Source organism: Mytilus edulis, chromosome 8 (assembly GCF_963676685.1).
Source record: "Mytilus edulis chromosome 8, xbMytEdul2.2, whole genome shotgun sequence".
Taxonomy (NCBI): Eukaryota; Metazoa; Mollusca; class Bivalvia; order Mytilida; family Mytilidae; genus Mytilus; species Mytilus edulis.
The window spans coordinates 72,784,443-72,797,901 of NC_092351.1; the positions used below are offsets into that span (position 1 = coordinate 72,784,443).

The following is a 13,459-nucleotide window of genomic DNA, read 5'->3' on the forward strand; positions in this document are numbered from 1 at the left end:
TTCAACCTTGTTTTATGGCTAGCCAAACCTCGCGCTTTTATGGCAATGTTTATTATAACACTAAAATGACAACATTACATGACAGGACTACAGTACAAATAAATGCAAGAACATTCAGGACAGACAAATACACAAATAAACAGTACAATAGCACATTTCGAACTGAGAAAATCTCATTTAACACAGCAAAATATATTTAAACACTCGAAAAGGTTATTTATTATCACAAAAAATAGAATAAGTAGTTTCTATGAACAAAAATAGAAAATTCCGATTTTTCTGATGAATATGATACATGTATACCCGTTAGTTATTTCGAAAAAAAATACTATACACAGTTCTTAGTCAAATGTAACTGCAGTGTTTTTGTTTTCTTTTACTTTTTATTATGAATGTTCTACATTTGTAATGTAAATTACATCATATGGTCAATAATTGTCATATCCAGATCATGATGGTCCGATGGGATTTCATCTATATATGATGGACCGCTCTCTTCTGAATTGGTCTGGTTATTCTTTGAAATTGATGTTCGCCTGTCAAAAATGAATGCTACGTAAATTTTTTCGCGTATAAGTTTTGTAATACATGAATGGTCGTAAATACTCCGATATATGCATTTTTTTTTTAGCTCGTGTTAATGTTATATAATCCAAAGATGTAAATGCCAAACACAGAAACATATTTTCAAAATCATTCATTCAACTTTAAGATGTTAAAATTTTCACATTTAAAACATATCCAAAAACATTAAGGATTTTTAGAATATTTTCAGATAGATTTATAATGATAAAAATCCGTTCAGATAAATTCTGAATGTTAATTATTTGTTCTGATTGTAAAGAATATATTGAATGATTGAGACAAACATAAAAAAATAGTTTTGTTCAGTTTTTTCAAAATGTTAAGAACAATGACATACAGTTCAGGCAAATATGGGTCATTGCATATTATGGTGACTGTATTGTGAATCTATTATTAATTTCAGAATAATTGTCAAAAACACCAATCACTACTACAAGAGCGTCAATTACGAGAAAGTAACTGCCACGGAGAATCGTCTGACATTTCTGACATATACATTAGTAAAGTAAATCATTATAGGTCCAAGTACGGCGTTCAACACGGAGCCTTATATCACATCGAGCAGCAAGTTTTAAAGGGCCCATAAAAGACTAGTGTAAAACTTTTAAAACGGGAAAACCTGTTTTATAGCAAGCTAAACCTCTTACGTCTTTTGATTTTTTTGGCATACTCTTAATTTGTCATTCATGCTTCCTTATTTCCTAATATTATTCATGTTATTTCAATACCCATGTATACATACAGCATATATAAAACATATACAACATGCTTATACCACGAGACGGGTATAACATGAGAAGCGTCAAATCAAATGATTTCATTCTTTTTAGATGCCAATTTCCAACAAGGAAAAACAAGAATGAAATATTAAATGCCAAAAGTCGAGAGCCATAGAACTGTTTATAAAATAATTATTATATAGTTCTGATTTTGTAACTAGAGTACTTCTAAATGTGGTTCTCTTTACAAAACTTTGCATTTTTGAAATACTAAGGCTTTTCTACCTCAGGAATAGCTTAGCTGTATTTGGGAAAAGCTCTTCAACCTCGTATCTATGATGAGCTTATTCTCAAAAATGCGTATAGCCTAATGAACCTTACTAGAAGAATTACATTTGCAAAAATTGCAGAAATGACATAATATTTTGCTATCCATATATCGTTATATGTGCAAATGACATACATCTAGTATTAAGATAATGTGTTTGCATGATAATTATATATAACTTAATGATCACTTACTTTATTATCAAAATAACGACTGCAACTATTATTAACAATCCTACAGTTCCGCCAACTGATCCGAATATGACACCATCTACATGAAACAATTTTTTTTTCAAATTAGATCGGAATTGAAAAGATATTCTACAGATTCAAAAAACTCACAGCATAGTATTCATTGTAGGAATAAATCAAAAATGAAATCACTACTAGAGTGAAGACATACAAACAAGAGTCATAAGTCCAGAGCCAAATATTTCATGAATTATTTGAACAATATAATATACTATTAGCAACATGATTGGTTTTCACATGATGTGCGGGATCTGCATACCCTTCTGGGACATTTGTGGTGAACCCTGATTTGTTGTTGGAATTTATTTCGCTTAGTCTTGAGTTTTCTCAGTTGTGTTTTATAGACTGTTATTTGTCTCTTAATTGGGTTTTTTTGCCAGAGCAGTGTCATTTCGTCTGCGAGTTTAAAATTCCCTTTGTCTCTTCAGCCTCCCTTATCCTTTATATAATTTTGATGAACAATGCCTTTTATATTAATTAAAGTCAGCTTCTAAAAAATGTTGCAATTCTGAACTTCAAAGTCAATCATTACTTAGCATATTTAGTTATTTAAATGCATTTAGTCCTAATTAGTAAATATTAATATTAAACATCACATAATGGTTATAGTAAAAAATAAGTAATCGGAAACATGAGTTACATCTGTCTATAACTTACAGTGGTCCGATCTGTTGATAAATAAGATAGCTACACGTAACGATATAATCATAACAAAAGACGCACGTTTTGTCTCATAAGTGGCCCTCGATTCAAAAAAATGTACAGTATAATGTAAAACAATTCAAAGAATAACATAATGGTAAGATGCAAATGCAAAAGAGTAGGTCCAGGAAGATCCCTTAAACTATAGCAGTTTTACAAAATTGTTAAAATGTAAACTTTTAGTTATTTAAGTAGAATTCTTCTGCTACATAAATATGGTCTGTTTTTGACAATACAATGTACATATATTGGGCACTAGCATCATTAAGTCATGCTAAATTACTGAAATCTTCACATTTCAGTTAAATTTTAGACGGTTTCCGTCTTAAATGAAACCACGGGGCTGCATGTATGTTCATTCTTAATATAGAAATGTAAGTTGTATTTGATGATAATACATAACATATATAAAGGTTGAGGATGAACTCGGATGAGGCCACTTACATTTTTGACAAATCCATCTGAAAAGTGACATTTTTTGGCATATTTGATAGATTTTTTTTATATTTAAGCTTAAATGGGAGCGTTTTTAATGACTAAATCAGTTAAAATCTTTCACATAAACTAATTGAATCAACTGAAATAGACACTCACGTGTTAAAAAAGTGTCCAAAATCTTTCGTCAGATGAACCTGAAATTTGAGGCCAAAATCGGACCTACTCCTTTATAAAGCATGTAAAACATTATATCGATTATTAAGTTCACGTAACTTAGAATTGTTGCACTGCTGATTTCTATCTTTTATTTTTGTTAGTGTATATATTCATCTGTTTCCATAGTACTGCAATGTTTAATTTGTCGAATCTTACATTCTTTATTTGCTCCGTTGATTGACCAATTAGAGTAGGTGTCATTAAAACCACTCCTGTTTGATGTGAAAACAATCAGATGTTGAATGTCTCTCCAAGTCAGATTTGGGCTGTAAATATAATCATTTAGAGGACTAAAATCAGATATAGAAAGGCAGACAATCTAGGAACATATATGGATTGCCCAGACAGACCACACAGCAGTATAAACCATTCTAGTCGTGATATTTGATACAAATAATTAATTAGTTGGAGTACGTAAGCCTTTTTTTTTTTTAAATCGAATATAAATGATACTGTAGAAAAGACCAAACAAATTTGTTCAAATTGTTGGGTTTTTTTTGGGGTTTATTTTTATATTTGAGTTTGTGTAGTTAAGCATTAGGTTCAGAATATAATTACCAGCAGGCACATGTGATAATAATACCCTCTACAATTTTCGTAAATGCTAGACCAATGTAACCAAAGACCTTAAGTACATATGATACTACCCTTTACAATGCCATAAGTACATGTGATGATAATACCCTCTACAATGCTCGTAAATGCTTGATTAATGTAAAAAAAAAGGACCCATAAATGTATGAGATGATACTACCCTTTACAATGATGGTAATTAAGTGTTAGACCAATGTAACAAAATATGATAAGTACATGTAGTGATGATTAATTTAGCCCAAATGCTACGGTAAACAATGTCATCGAATAAAGATACTAATTAATCTTTCAGAATCTATGCTGAACAATAGCAGTGGTATCAGGTATTCACTTGTATAAAACACCAATAATAGCAATAATTAGAAATTGATTAAAAAAACTCAGATGGGTCTAAGTTACTGCGACTCTCGATGTCAAAATACATATAAGGTATTGTTCAATATTCCAGCCTAGATAGTTGCGTATTAATCAAATTAAAACCATCCAAATGAAGTTCTAGAAAAAAATCAAATAACTATTTTTCATATCGAATAATACTAAAATATTACTACATAAAGAAACAGACAGTAAGAGAAGTGTTTTCATCACTTATATATTCATTATAATAATGATGTGTCATACACTTTTAAGCAATAGCTTCAGGACTTTAAGATAATTGTTTGCACATAATATGATACAAACAATACATTTGTCCTTTGTTTCAAACTTTTAAAAATTTGTTTAGCAAATATGCTAGCTGTCTTTGGTACATTTTGCGCCTATACTATCATCGCAACACCATCAGAGGATATAGGTCCATCAAATAACAAGACCTGTTTATGTTGATACTTTTATATTTCCTCAGCTATTAGAGCAGCAATGCTGGAAAATGTTAATTCGATGGATTTATTTTAACTTGCTTTCAACTTTACACTGACAAGTAAAAGATACATAGTTTTTCCTGACTTGAAAAACAGCGATATGTCTTAGTATCAGTTGTTTTATATACTCTTAATTATCTGCATGTTTATGAAGATCAACCATATGTGTGTTTACCTACTTCGTGTCAGCAAAAAAAGCTGCTGGGCCTGGATTATTAATGCAACAACGGCGATTTAAATTATTCAATTAAAAGCCAAACTAGCTGTAAGTTACGGTACTTCTTTGTTTCGTGTAAATAACCAATAATTGTAAATAGTGATAATGTTTGTCCCAAATGTTAGAGCGCTATACAGGTCATTTGAGGAATACAATTTGCATCGATTTTCACTCTATGATGAGTTTATTTAGAAGAAGAAATAAACAGTAGATATTTACATTGCAAATACCAGTAGCTATTAGTGATTATAGATCCTCTGAATTATTGTACATGTTTAAAGCAACAATTTCAGCAGCGAAATATACTTACTTAGCCTCGAGAGTTAACGCAACAATACCAGAAGCAATAGCTGTTGCGTACGACGTCCCCTGGATACCATCACTTTTGCATCCTGATGCAGTTGTAGTTGTTGTCTAAAATGGATTATTATCAATGTATTTCCAGCAAATATACAATTTCCTATTCATATTCTTCGTTTCACGGCCAGAGGTTACTGACTTGGTACATATAGCACAAAGTTTAATACCATTACAAATTGATTGATTGATTGTCGTTGCGTTAACTAGCGACATGTTCGAGTGGTCTTATATCTTTAGTTACTAGTCTGGTATATATTTTTATTAGTTGTGTCCTATGCCCGATTTTGACATTTTCATTGAGTTTGGATTCATATAACAAGATATTCATACATAGAAGAGAACGTTTTCACAGTCCATCCATCCGGTCTCAATCCTTTTGTGATTTTAATCAAAGTTTAAATGGAGTGGACATAAGCAATTATTGGCAACCGTACGGCCATCATCAATAAGACAAACCCATACCGTTTAGTCAAAGTTAAAGGCACTGACATGAAAAATATAAAACAATTCAATTGAGGAAACAAACGGTCTAATTTGTAGAAAGATTTTTTTTTATTAAAACCAAATATTGTGGCGAGGTCAAAAATGTTTGCTGGCGCCTACCTTACCGCTAACCAGTGACAGTGGTGTAACAGAACATCTTTCGAAAAAACTATATAAGTCATTTGAAAAGGGATTAACACATCATATCGATACACAACAGAAATCAATTTAACAAAAACACAGACCGGACAGGCCAAAAAAAAAAATAAAGGATAGATCTGAAAGTTCTCGCAGTTACTGAGAGCTAGTTTCAAGCCAAGTTCTAAGTTCACCCTTGATTACGGTCAGTGTTCGTGTTGATAAAAATTTAGTTTTCTATGTGATATTAAGTTATATTTGTATGTCCATTTATCGTTTTTATTTTGGTTATGGTGGTGTCTGAATTACTTAGACTTCATATATTCAAATATACCTGCACTCTCTTAGTTTTTATGTCTACATTTTTTAATTTAATTTTATTTCCATAATATTAATATCAATATCTAGTTGTCATTTTTGATGAAAGGTTCTTTGAACGATTTTAATGGAACAATCGAAGACAGATTGTCAGAAGCCGTTTTCTTATTTATGTCGATTAGTTGCTGTCTCATTTGTCGTGTATATGTCATATTACTGACCTAGTTTCGGTACTGACACATATAAGTAGTGGACTGAACCATTTTGACGCAGAAACTCATATCAGGAATTTAAAAATGCTGACTGCTTTAAAAATTAGCTTTTTGTAGATTTTAGGGCTGTTCCGCTCCTGAAAATGTTTGCTTCATATCGAAATAGTTTACAAACTACTTTTGACCTGTCTGAAGATCGGGTCTTCAAAAGTCAATTATTTGTAAATAAGTATTTCCGCTTTAGACCAACGTTTTAGTAAATTGAAAGATTGTTGTCTGCTTTTAAAAAAAATCTTGTTATAATATATAAAATAGCTCTCGTCGCGATATAGCCTTTTTGTGGTGATGCGGCCTAAAACAATCACCAATAAATCAATCAATCAATCAAAGTCCTTACATTTCAACAGGTCTTCTTTTGACCGGCCTAGATAACAGTGTAGCAAATGTTTTTTTTTTATTTTTCTATTTAAAAAAAAGAGGATATTTTAAGATGTTTCAGTGATTGATAAAACACGGTCCAGGTTAAAAGTTAAATGTAGCGTCGAGTAGACAAGAACCAACCGGTTGAAAAATTGATAATGCAAAAACAAAAATTGAAATCAGTAGAAGCATACCTTACTAATCAAACGATAAAGAAGTGCTGATTGACGGACAGCTTGATTATTATCGGACAGCACTGAACAGCCGTTTGGGCCTTAACACAAAACTTGTGAACAAGCCTTTGAAGAATAGAATATTTTATATTATGAAACACCTTATTGTTTCCTGTAGTTAATAACTTCCATGAGAGTCATACTTATTGCTTTCACTTCTTTTAATGTTTTGCTATTGTGCAACAGAAGACTTACCAGATATCTATCGTCCAGGCTTCCACCATACGCTGCAGCTAAGGCAGGAGCACAAACTTCGGCATACCATGCATTTTTATTATTGTCTACACCAGTAATGGCTACAGTATAAATACTATTGACATAGCCATCAGCATTACAATTGTCTGAAAGTTGTCCATTACCTGCTGCCCATGTGAAAATAACACCTTTTCCATTCCTTCCCTTGAGATTGAAAATTGGAATAAGATTCATCAATTAAATGCAATATTTGTTTTCATAAGAACCATACATGTTCTTATAACTAGAAAAATAATGTCCGCGAATTCATATTTACGTGAAATTTATTACAACAGTATATGCTTAATTTCGGGTTATGAAGGAGTAGAATACATATTTGTAGTAACTTATTTTGAAAAAAAACACAAAAATACGGAATTGGTTTAGTTGACATATTTTTTTTTTCTTCTCTTAGTCGGGATTTAATCTTTTTGCGTTTCTCAAACGTATAGTATGGCGCTTTGTTGTTTAATCTTTTGTTTGGTTTTTTGTCTGATGTTTGATAATTAAAAGAAAAGGAGAAATGTCTACCGGATTCTTACCTTTTTCAATATTACGAAAGTAATAGATAAGAATTGAGCAATATCATATGGCAGTTAAAAAAAGTCTTATCGTATAGCTCAAACGCAGTTTTGTACTTTCATTGGAGATGAAGCTTAAAAAAACCTCGAGGAGGGGGGACTTCAATACTTTATTGATAGGGGGTGCAGCTGGGGTTCTGTTATCCCACTCTTTTCATATAATTTAGATTTTAAAAATGTATACCTTTTCATATATTTCGTAGGTAAAAAGGGTTACCGTTTTCCATATTGTTTAATTTCATGTCGTGTGTAATGTAAAAGCGGAATACCAAAGTGCCAAAAGATAGAACATTGATTGATAAAAACACAGCCTGGAACACCAAGAAAGATGACAGATGTAGAAGTTATGGGACCTTTATTGATCTTATCATATATTTTTGATAGTTTTACCGACCTATTCACCTATGTTCAAGCTTGAAAGGGTGACCTATTCCAGCTGTACGTCCTATCACCTTGCATATAGGAAGTCCCCCACCCACCCCCCGAGTAAGAAAACAGTGAATGAATTTAACCGAATGCATGATACAGCAGCGGGAACTGAATTAGGATTTGTTATAATTGATACAAATGTATTCGATGGCTTACTTTTAAATCCATCTGCTTTGAATTTGCACAAATCGGGAAATATGTGAGACCACACTAGGATGAGAATATATAATAAGAAACATTATTTGACAACTACAAGTTTTAGCATTTCTAAAAAAAACCTTATATTATACTAAAGTGCAGTAATGTGAATGTTGATGGCATTGATGAACTTTTCACAATCACGACTTTGACCAATAATTTTCATTTTGATAATAATTTCTACAACAATTATGACCACCAACATACAACCACTGTAAACATATTTATATCGAATCATAGTTTTCATGTAAATCATCTTTAGAATCAAACTTTTTCGTCTGTTAGGATCGCCATTAAACTTTAACGTAAAGTTAGACAATTTTGGTGGAGTTAAAAATTTCTGAATCATGTTACAGTTTTAAAGGCTATCATACCCTTGGCGTTGACCTCAAATTATAATTGCATTCTTAATTGACAAATTTGAAACAAAATGTTTCTTGTAACAACTGGGGTTGACTAAGCTGTTATCCTCAGAAAATGAATATGGAGAAGAAACCAAGTGGCCCATCAAATTCCCTAGTCGAAGAAAGACAAAATACATATAACAAAAAGAGGGACGAAGATAAAATCATAGGAATATTTCATAATTATTGCTAGTATGCGTTTAAAATTTCTTTGCAATGTTTTTGATTTCCATATAAAGAATTGTATATAAGTTCCAAACAAGTATATGTGTTTATCTTCCATTCATAAAAAAAAATCTCCCACAAACACCACTCCCTCCCCTAAAACAGAAAATTTCGAAAAAAATGGATGACTGTTAAAATATCCTGAATATAAACTGATAAATGCTGCTTTTAAACTGGATATCAACCCAATGTTAGATGGAAAACAAAACATTTAATGTATTTTCCTTTTGACTTTTAACTTTTTTAATACGTACTCCTCATCTTTTAATTTTCAATAATCATGATAAAGGCTTTTTTCAAATATAAAGACAATTGATATAAAACCTTCAAACGTAATTTCAGAAAAAAAACTATCAGCGAATAATTCCTTGTGGTGATATTTCGAGCTAACACAAAAACAGGCTGTATCGAATTAAACTCAGGAAAGGTGGAAAATGGTAATTTTCGTTCCACTAAATGGAGATTCCTTTTTGTAAGTCTTGTCTGTTTAATCTTTAAAGACAATTCCAAACGTTCATCGGACATTTTCTGTTGTTTATGATAACAACGTATTTTATCGATTCCATTTAGGAGGAACGGTGTTTTTCAAATAACCTTACATGCATGAATTCGACAGTCAATATTTGCAATCCGATCTATTAAAGGCGAAATCCGACCAAGAACAAACAGCTGATTTTAATCGGAATAAAACATTTGAGAAACCAAAGGAACAACTACTTTGGTAAGTATTAAAACCAAAAGGACATGAACAACACAGGCAAAGTAAATTAAGATCTACTTTTCCTATTGAAGTTACAGCCTTTTTGTTTTATCTTATCTAGTTCAGCATTTTAACGTAACGATTTTTTACATATCATTCAAGGTCTACTCATACAGAATTACTGCTTTCCCGACGAACAGCATTTTCGAAAAATATAGGATTATCCTCGATATAATCCTTCTACGTTAGAAAACTACCGAATGGTTTTCGTAATCTTTTATCAACTTATAGTTAACCTGCAGCATTACTCAACAAGAAATCGCAAAAAGTGGTTGAATTAACAACAACCTAATATAGACATTGAAACTTAATATAGATCATAAAGGTAGAATATTAAAACAGGTTTTTAGTTTAAAATGACGACAGGGTCACAATTGTTTGTTTTGCTAGGTATGATAGATATGAACAGCATAGTATTATTCTATATGACAAAACCTTAGATACTGGTTTATATACGATAAGTCCGTTAGGTAGCAAGCTTTGTTACAAAGAAGTGCTTACCTAGAACCATCTTGCGAACCCAGCACTGCATACACGTCAACATTACTTACACATAGGATATTTTTGTGAAATGTCCCGTTTAAATGGCAATAGATAAACATTTGAAGAAGAAGTTACCAAAACGACAGATACTCGGGATTCCAATACATTTTTTAAGTTTAATTGTAAAAGCAATTAAGTGCAATAACTTCTAAAAAAATGTAATAGGCAATTATCAAAAATCAAACTAGCTATCAATTTCGATTTCAGAATCAAAATGTTATCAAAATTCGAAAATAACTGCCGCGCAATTCTGAAGTTGTCACCTGGAATTAACATAAAGCGTAATTAGTCAGTCAATGAATGAGTATAACTCCTGAACAGTACCAAATGTAAACGTCGTCCATATCTTTATTTTTGTCATTGCATACAACATATTAAAATTTAATAAGGATTGAATCTATGATGCTCAAGTTATCAAAAGGAGAGAATATAGATATGTAAGTCCCCGCCCGACGAAATACAATGAATTAAAATCTGTCGGTTTTCGTAGGTAAATTCAGTTAATGACTTAACATTTCAGTTCCTTCTTTCTTCTACGACCAAGTTAAAAAAAAGATCGTTTAAGGTAGTCTACAATAAATGATTCCGCCACATTTTTCATTTTGCGACTTCCTAAGGGCTTTTGGGGGGATACAACTTGAACCATAATAATTTTATTGAAATATAAAACATTCGAAACATCTATATTAGTGATTGAAATCTACAATGAAACCAGAACGTTGAAAAATATTAAATACTAAAGCAGTTGCAGGAGTAAATAATTCACGCATGATTCTTACATTCTAATTTGTTCCAAGCATGTTCACTAACGTTGAATAATATTCATTAGTTGCCTGGTTTATTTTTCATGTTGCGGATTTGACACTTATCACTGGATATGACTTTGAAATCCTAAGATGTGTAATTGATGTTTTACAAATGATATTTATCCTATCGACGCACATAGTTTCATTCTGCGCGGATTATTTTTTTTTTACAGATTCTTATTCCTCGTAACGTATAATGTATAACAGTTCACCTGTTTACTTCTTTTATAATTTGACACTTTTTTTATTTGAAAGAAAATAAAAGGATATGGAGTAAATGTACATGGGACAAAATCGCACACAAAACATAGAAAAATAAAAAATTATCAATGAACAGGGCTTTTATTCCTGTCCTTCATCTTGACAGTAGATGTAGGGTCTTCAACAATGAACGAATCATTCATACCCTACAACAAGGTCAAGACGGCCCCTAGCGTCGACTTAAGCGGTACTATTGAAATAAAATAAACCACATTTCACCTTCTTGCTCCCCACAAGGGATAGTTTGACAATCTGCTAAAACAATATTTAATCTGTATGTCCATTGCCAAGTATTCATTTGATATGTTTTAATATATTCTTGGATCACTGCTCATAGTAAAACGAACAACTGTGGTAAATCATTGGACAGATCTAACTTTGAAGCAATTATGCCCAATATATATCTTTTCAGATACACTTAAATTGTTAGGAAGTCAAGATTATTTAAAACTAGAACAACCATATTTTATATAAACAACAAAGTACTTAGATTGTCTTAAATGTAACAATAACTTACATTAGTTACTCCAGATTGCAGTGCTTTTTTTGCAAGTAATCCGGGTCCTTTGAAACCAGAACTATCACCAGGTCCCCAACTATTGTGGTATATGTCAACATTTGAAATATAGTGATTCAAGCCTCCAGCTTCCTCTGAATCAGATATAGCGTAAGTACCTGCAATCCGAACTCCTTTAAAACAAATATAGCAAAGATAAAGATATAAAAGAAGGGCTTGTATTTCCTATCATGGTTTCCTTGATAGAGAATTGCTGCTCACAAGGAAGCAATTAAACCAAGAGTTTCAAAGGGTGAAGTGGAAATCATCCCTTCGCACATTTTACGGACGCTATCACGAGTTGATTGACCGTTATGGAATAACCGTATCACAGATGATATCGGATATGTTCCTTATGTCGTAACAACAATACCCTTCCCTTTTCCCGAATGTGACCTACCGAATTAGAACATTTACCGGATTTGTAATAACATAAGCAACACGACGGGTGTCACATGTGGAGCAGGATCTGCTTACCCTTCCGGAGCACTTGAGATCACACCAAGTTTTTTGTGGGGTTCGTGTAGTTTTACATGTATATGTAGTGCTTTGAGGACTTAAGTTTGTTCTTTTTGTGGATTTCCTTTTAAGTCATGGTTTTGACAGTTTCTCTTTTAATTATAAATCTCAACTTTTCAGCTATCTCTTTTTAACAATTGTGTCTACTTGCGGTTTATGGATACATTTGTGTCTCTCAATCGCCATGTTTCTGTAAAATCGTTTATCAGATCGATACAAATCACAAAAAACTAACAAAAAGACCTGAAACTCACTTATGAATGTCAAGCAATCAGCATATACACGGTAGATTTACAACTTATTCAACATTTTGCAATTATCATCAATTGTAAAAATGAGAGGATAATAACTTCAATTTCACATATTTATTATATAGACTACAATAAATCATTTGGTACTAAATTCACTTGTAAATTTAGAGCTATCTGTACCTCAAACAAATTCTAAAACTGCTTTGCAATGCAGCAATTTATTAAACTCACCTATGAGAGTGCACCGAAATGCCACACCAACTACACACATATTATTGTCCTTTACTGCACCTATAAGTCCACTTACTTCTGTTCCGTGACTGAAATATAATACATATTACTATGGTATCGTGTCTATAAACTCATTCCATACAGAAGCTTAAGCATATTAAAAACAACAGATTGCTTTCTGATAACCATGTGGTTTCAAAATCCACCGTCGAATATTGTTTCAGTTCATTATCATCTTATTTTCAGTACGAAAACGGACCAAACAAACACAGCATAAAGTTTACCCCTCCCTAAAATTTACTCATTTACACGTATAACTACTCAAATTATAGGGAAATTAATTACTAGTATCAGAACAATCGAATCATAAATGGAAATTGCTAAATT

General features: G+C 31.9%; 1 protein-coding gene and 1 long non-coding RNA gene across 3 annotated transcripts in view; both read right to left on the reverse strand.

Moving 5' to 3' along the window:
* Window positions 1–37: 37 nt before the first annotated feature.
* LOC139486224 (uncharacterized) lies at window positions 38–1,965 on the reverse strand. Its single transcript, XR_011655516.1, has 2 exons — window positions 1,827–1,965; window positions 38–536 (listed from the first exon to the last, which is right to left on the reverse strand). It is a non-coding gene; the product is annotated as an uncharacterized lncRNA (long non-coding RNA).
* Window positions 1,966–2,091: 126 nt separating this feature from the next.
* Window positions 2,092–13,459, reverse strand: part of LOC139486225 (furin-like protease kpc-1) — a 43,856-nt gene continuing 32,488 nt past the window's right edge. For both annotated transcript variants that reach the window (XM_071271014.1, XM_071271015.1), the window contains 5 exons: window positions 13,073–13,161; window positions 12,033–12,205; window positions 7,270–7,473; window positions 5,221–5,324; window positions 2,092–3,505 (listed from right to left, as the gene is read on the reverse strand). In XM_071271014.1, coding sequence (XP_071127115.1) covers window positions 3,337–3,505; window positions 5,221–5,324; window positions 7,270–7,473; window positions 12,033–12,205; window positions 13,073–13,161 — 739 coding nt within the window. In that variant the 3' untranslated portion in view covers window positions 2,092–3,336. The remainder of the gene's footprint in view (window positions 3,506–5,220; window positions 5,325–7,269; window positions 7,474–12,032; window positions 12,206–13,072; window positions 13,162–13,459) is intronic.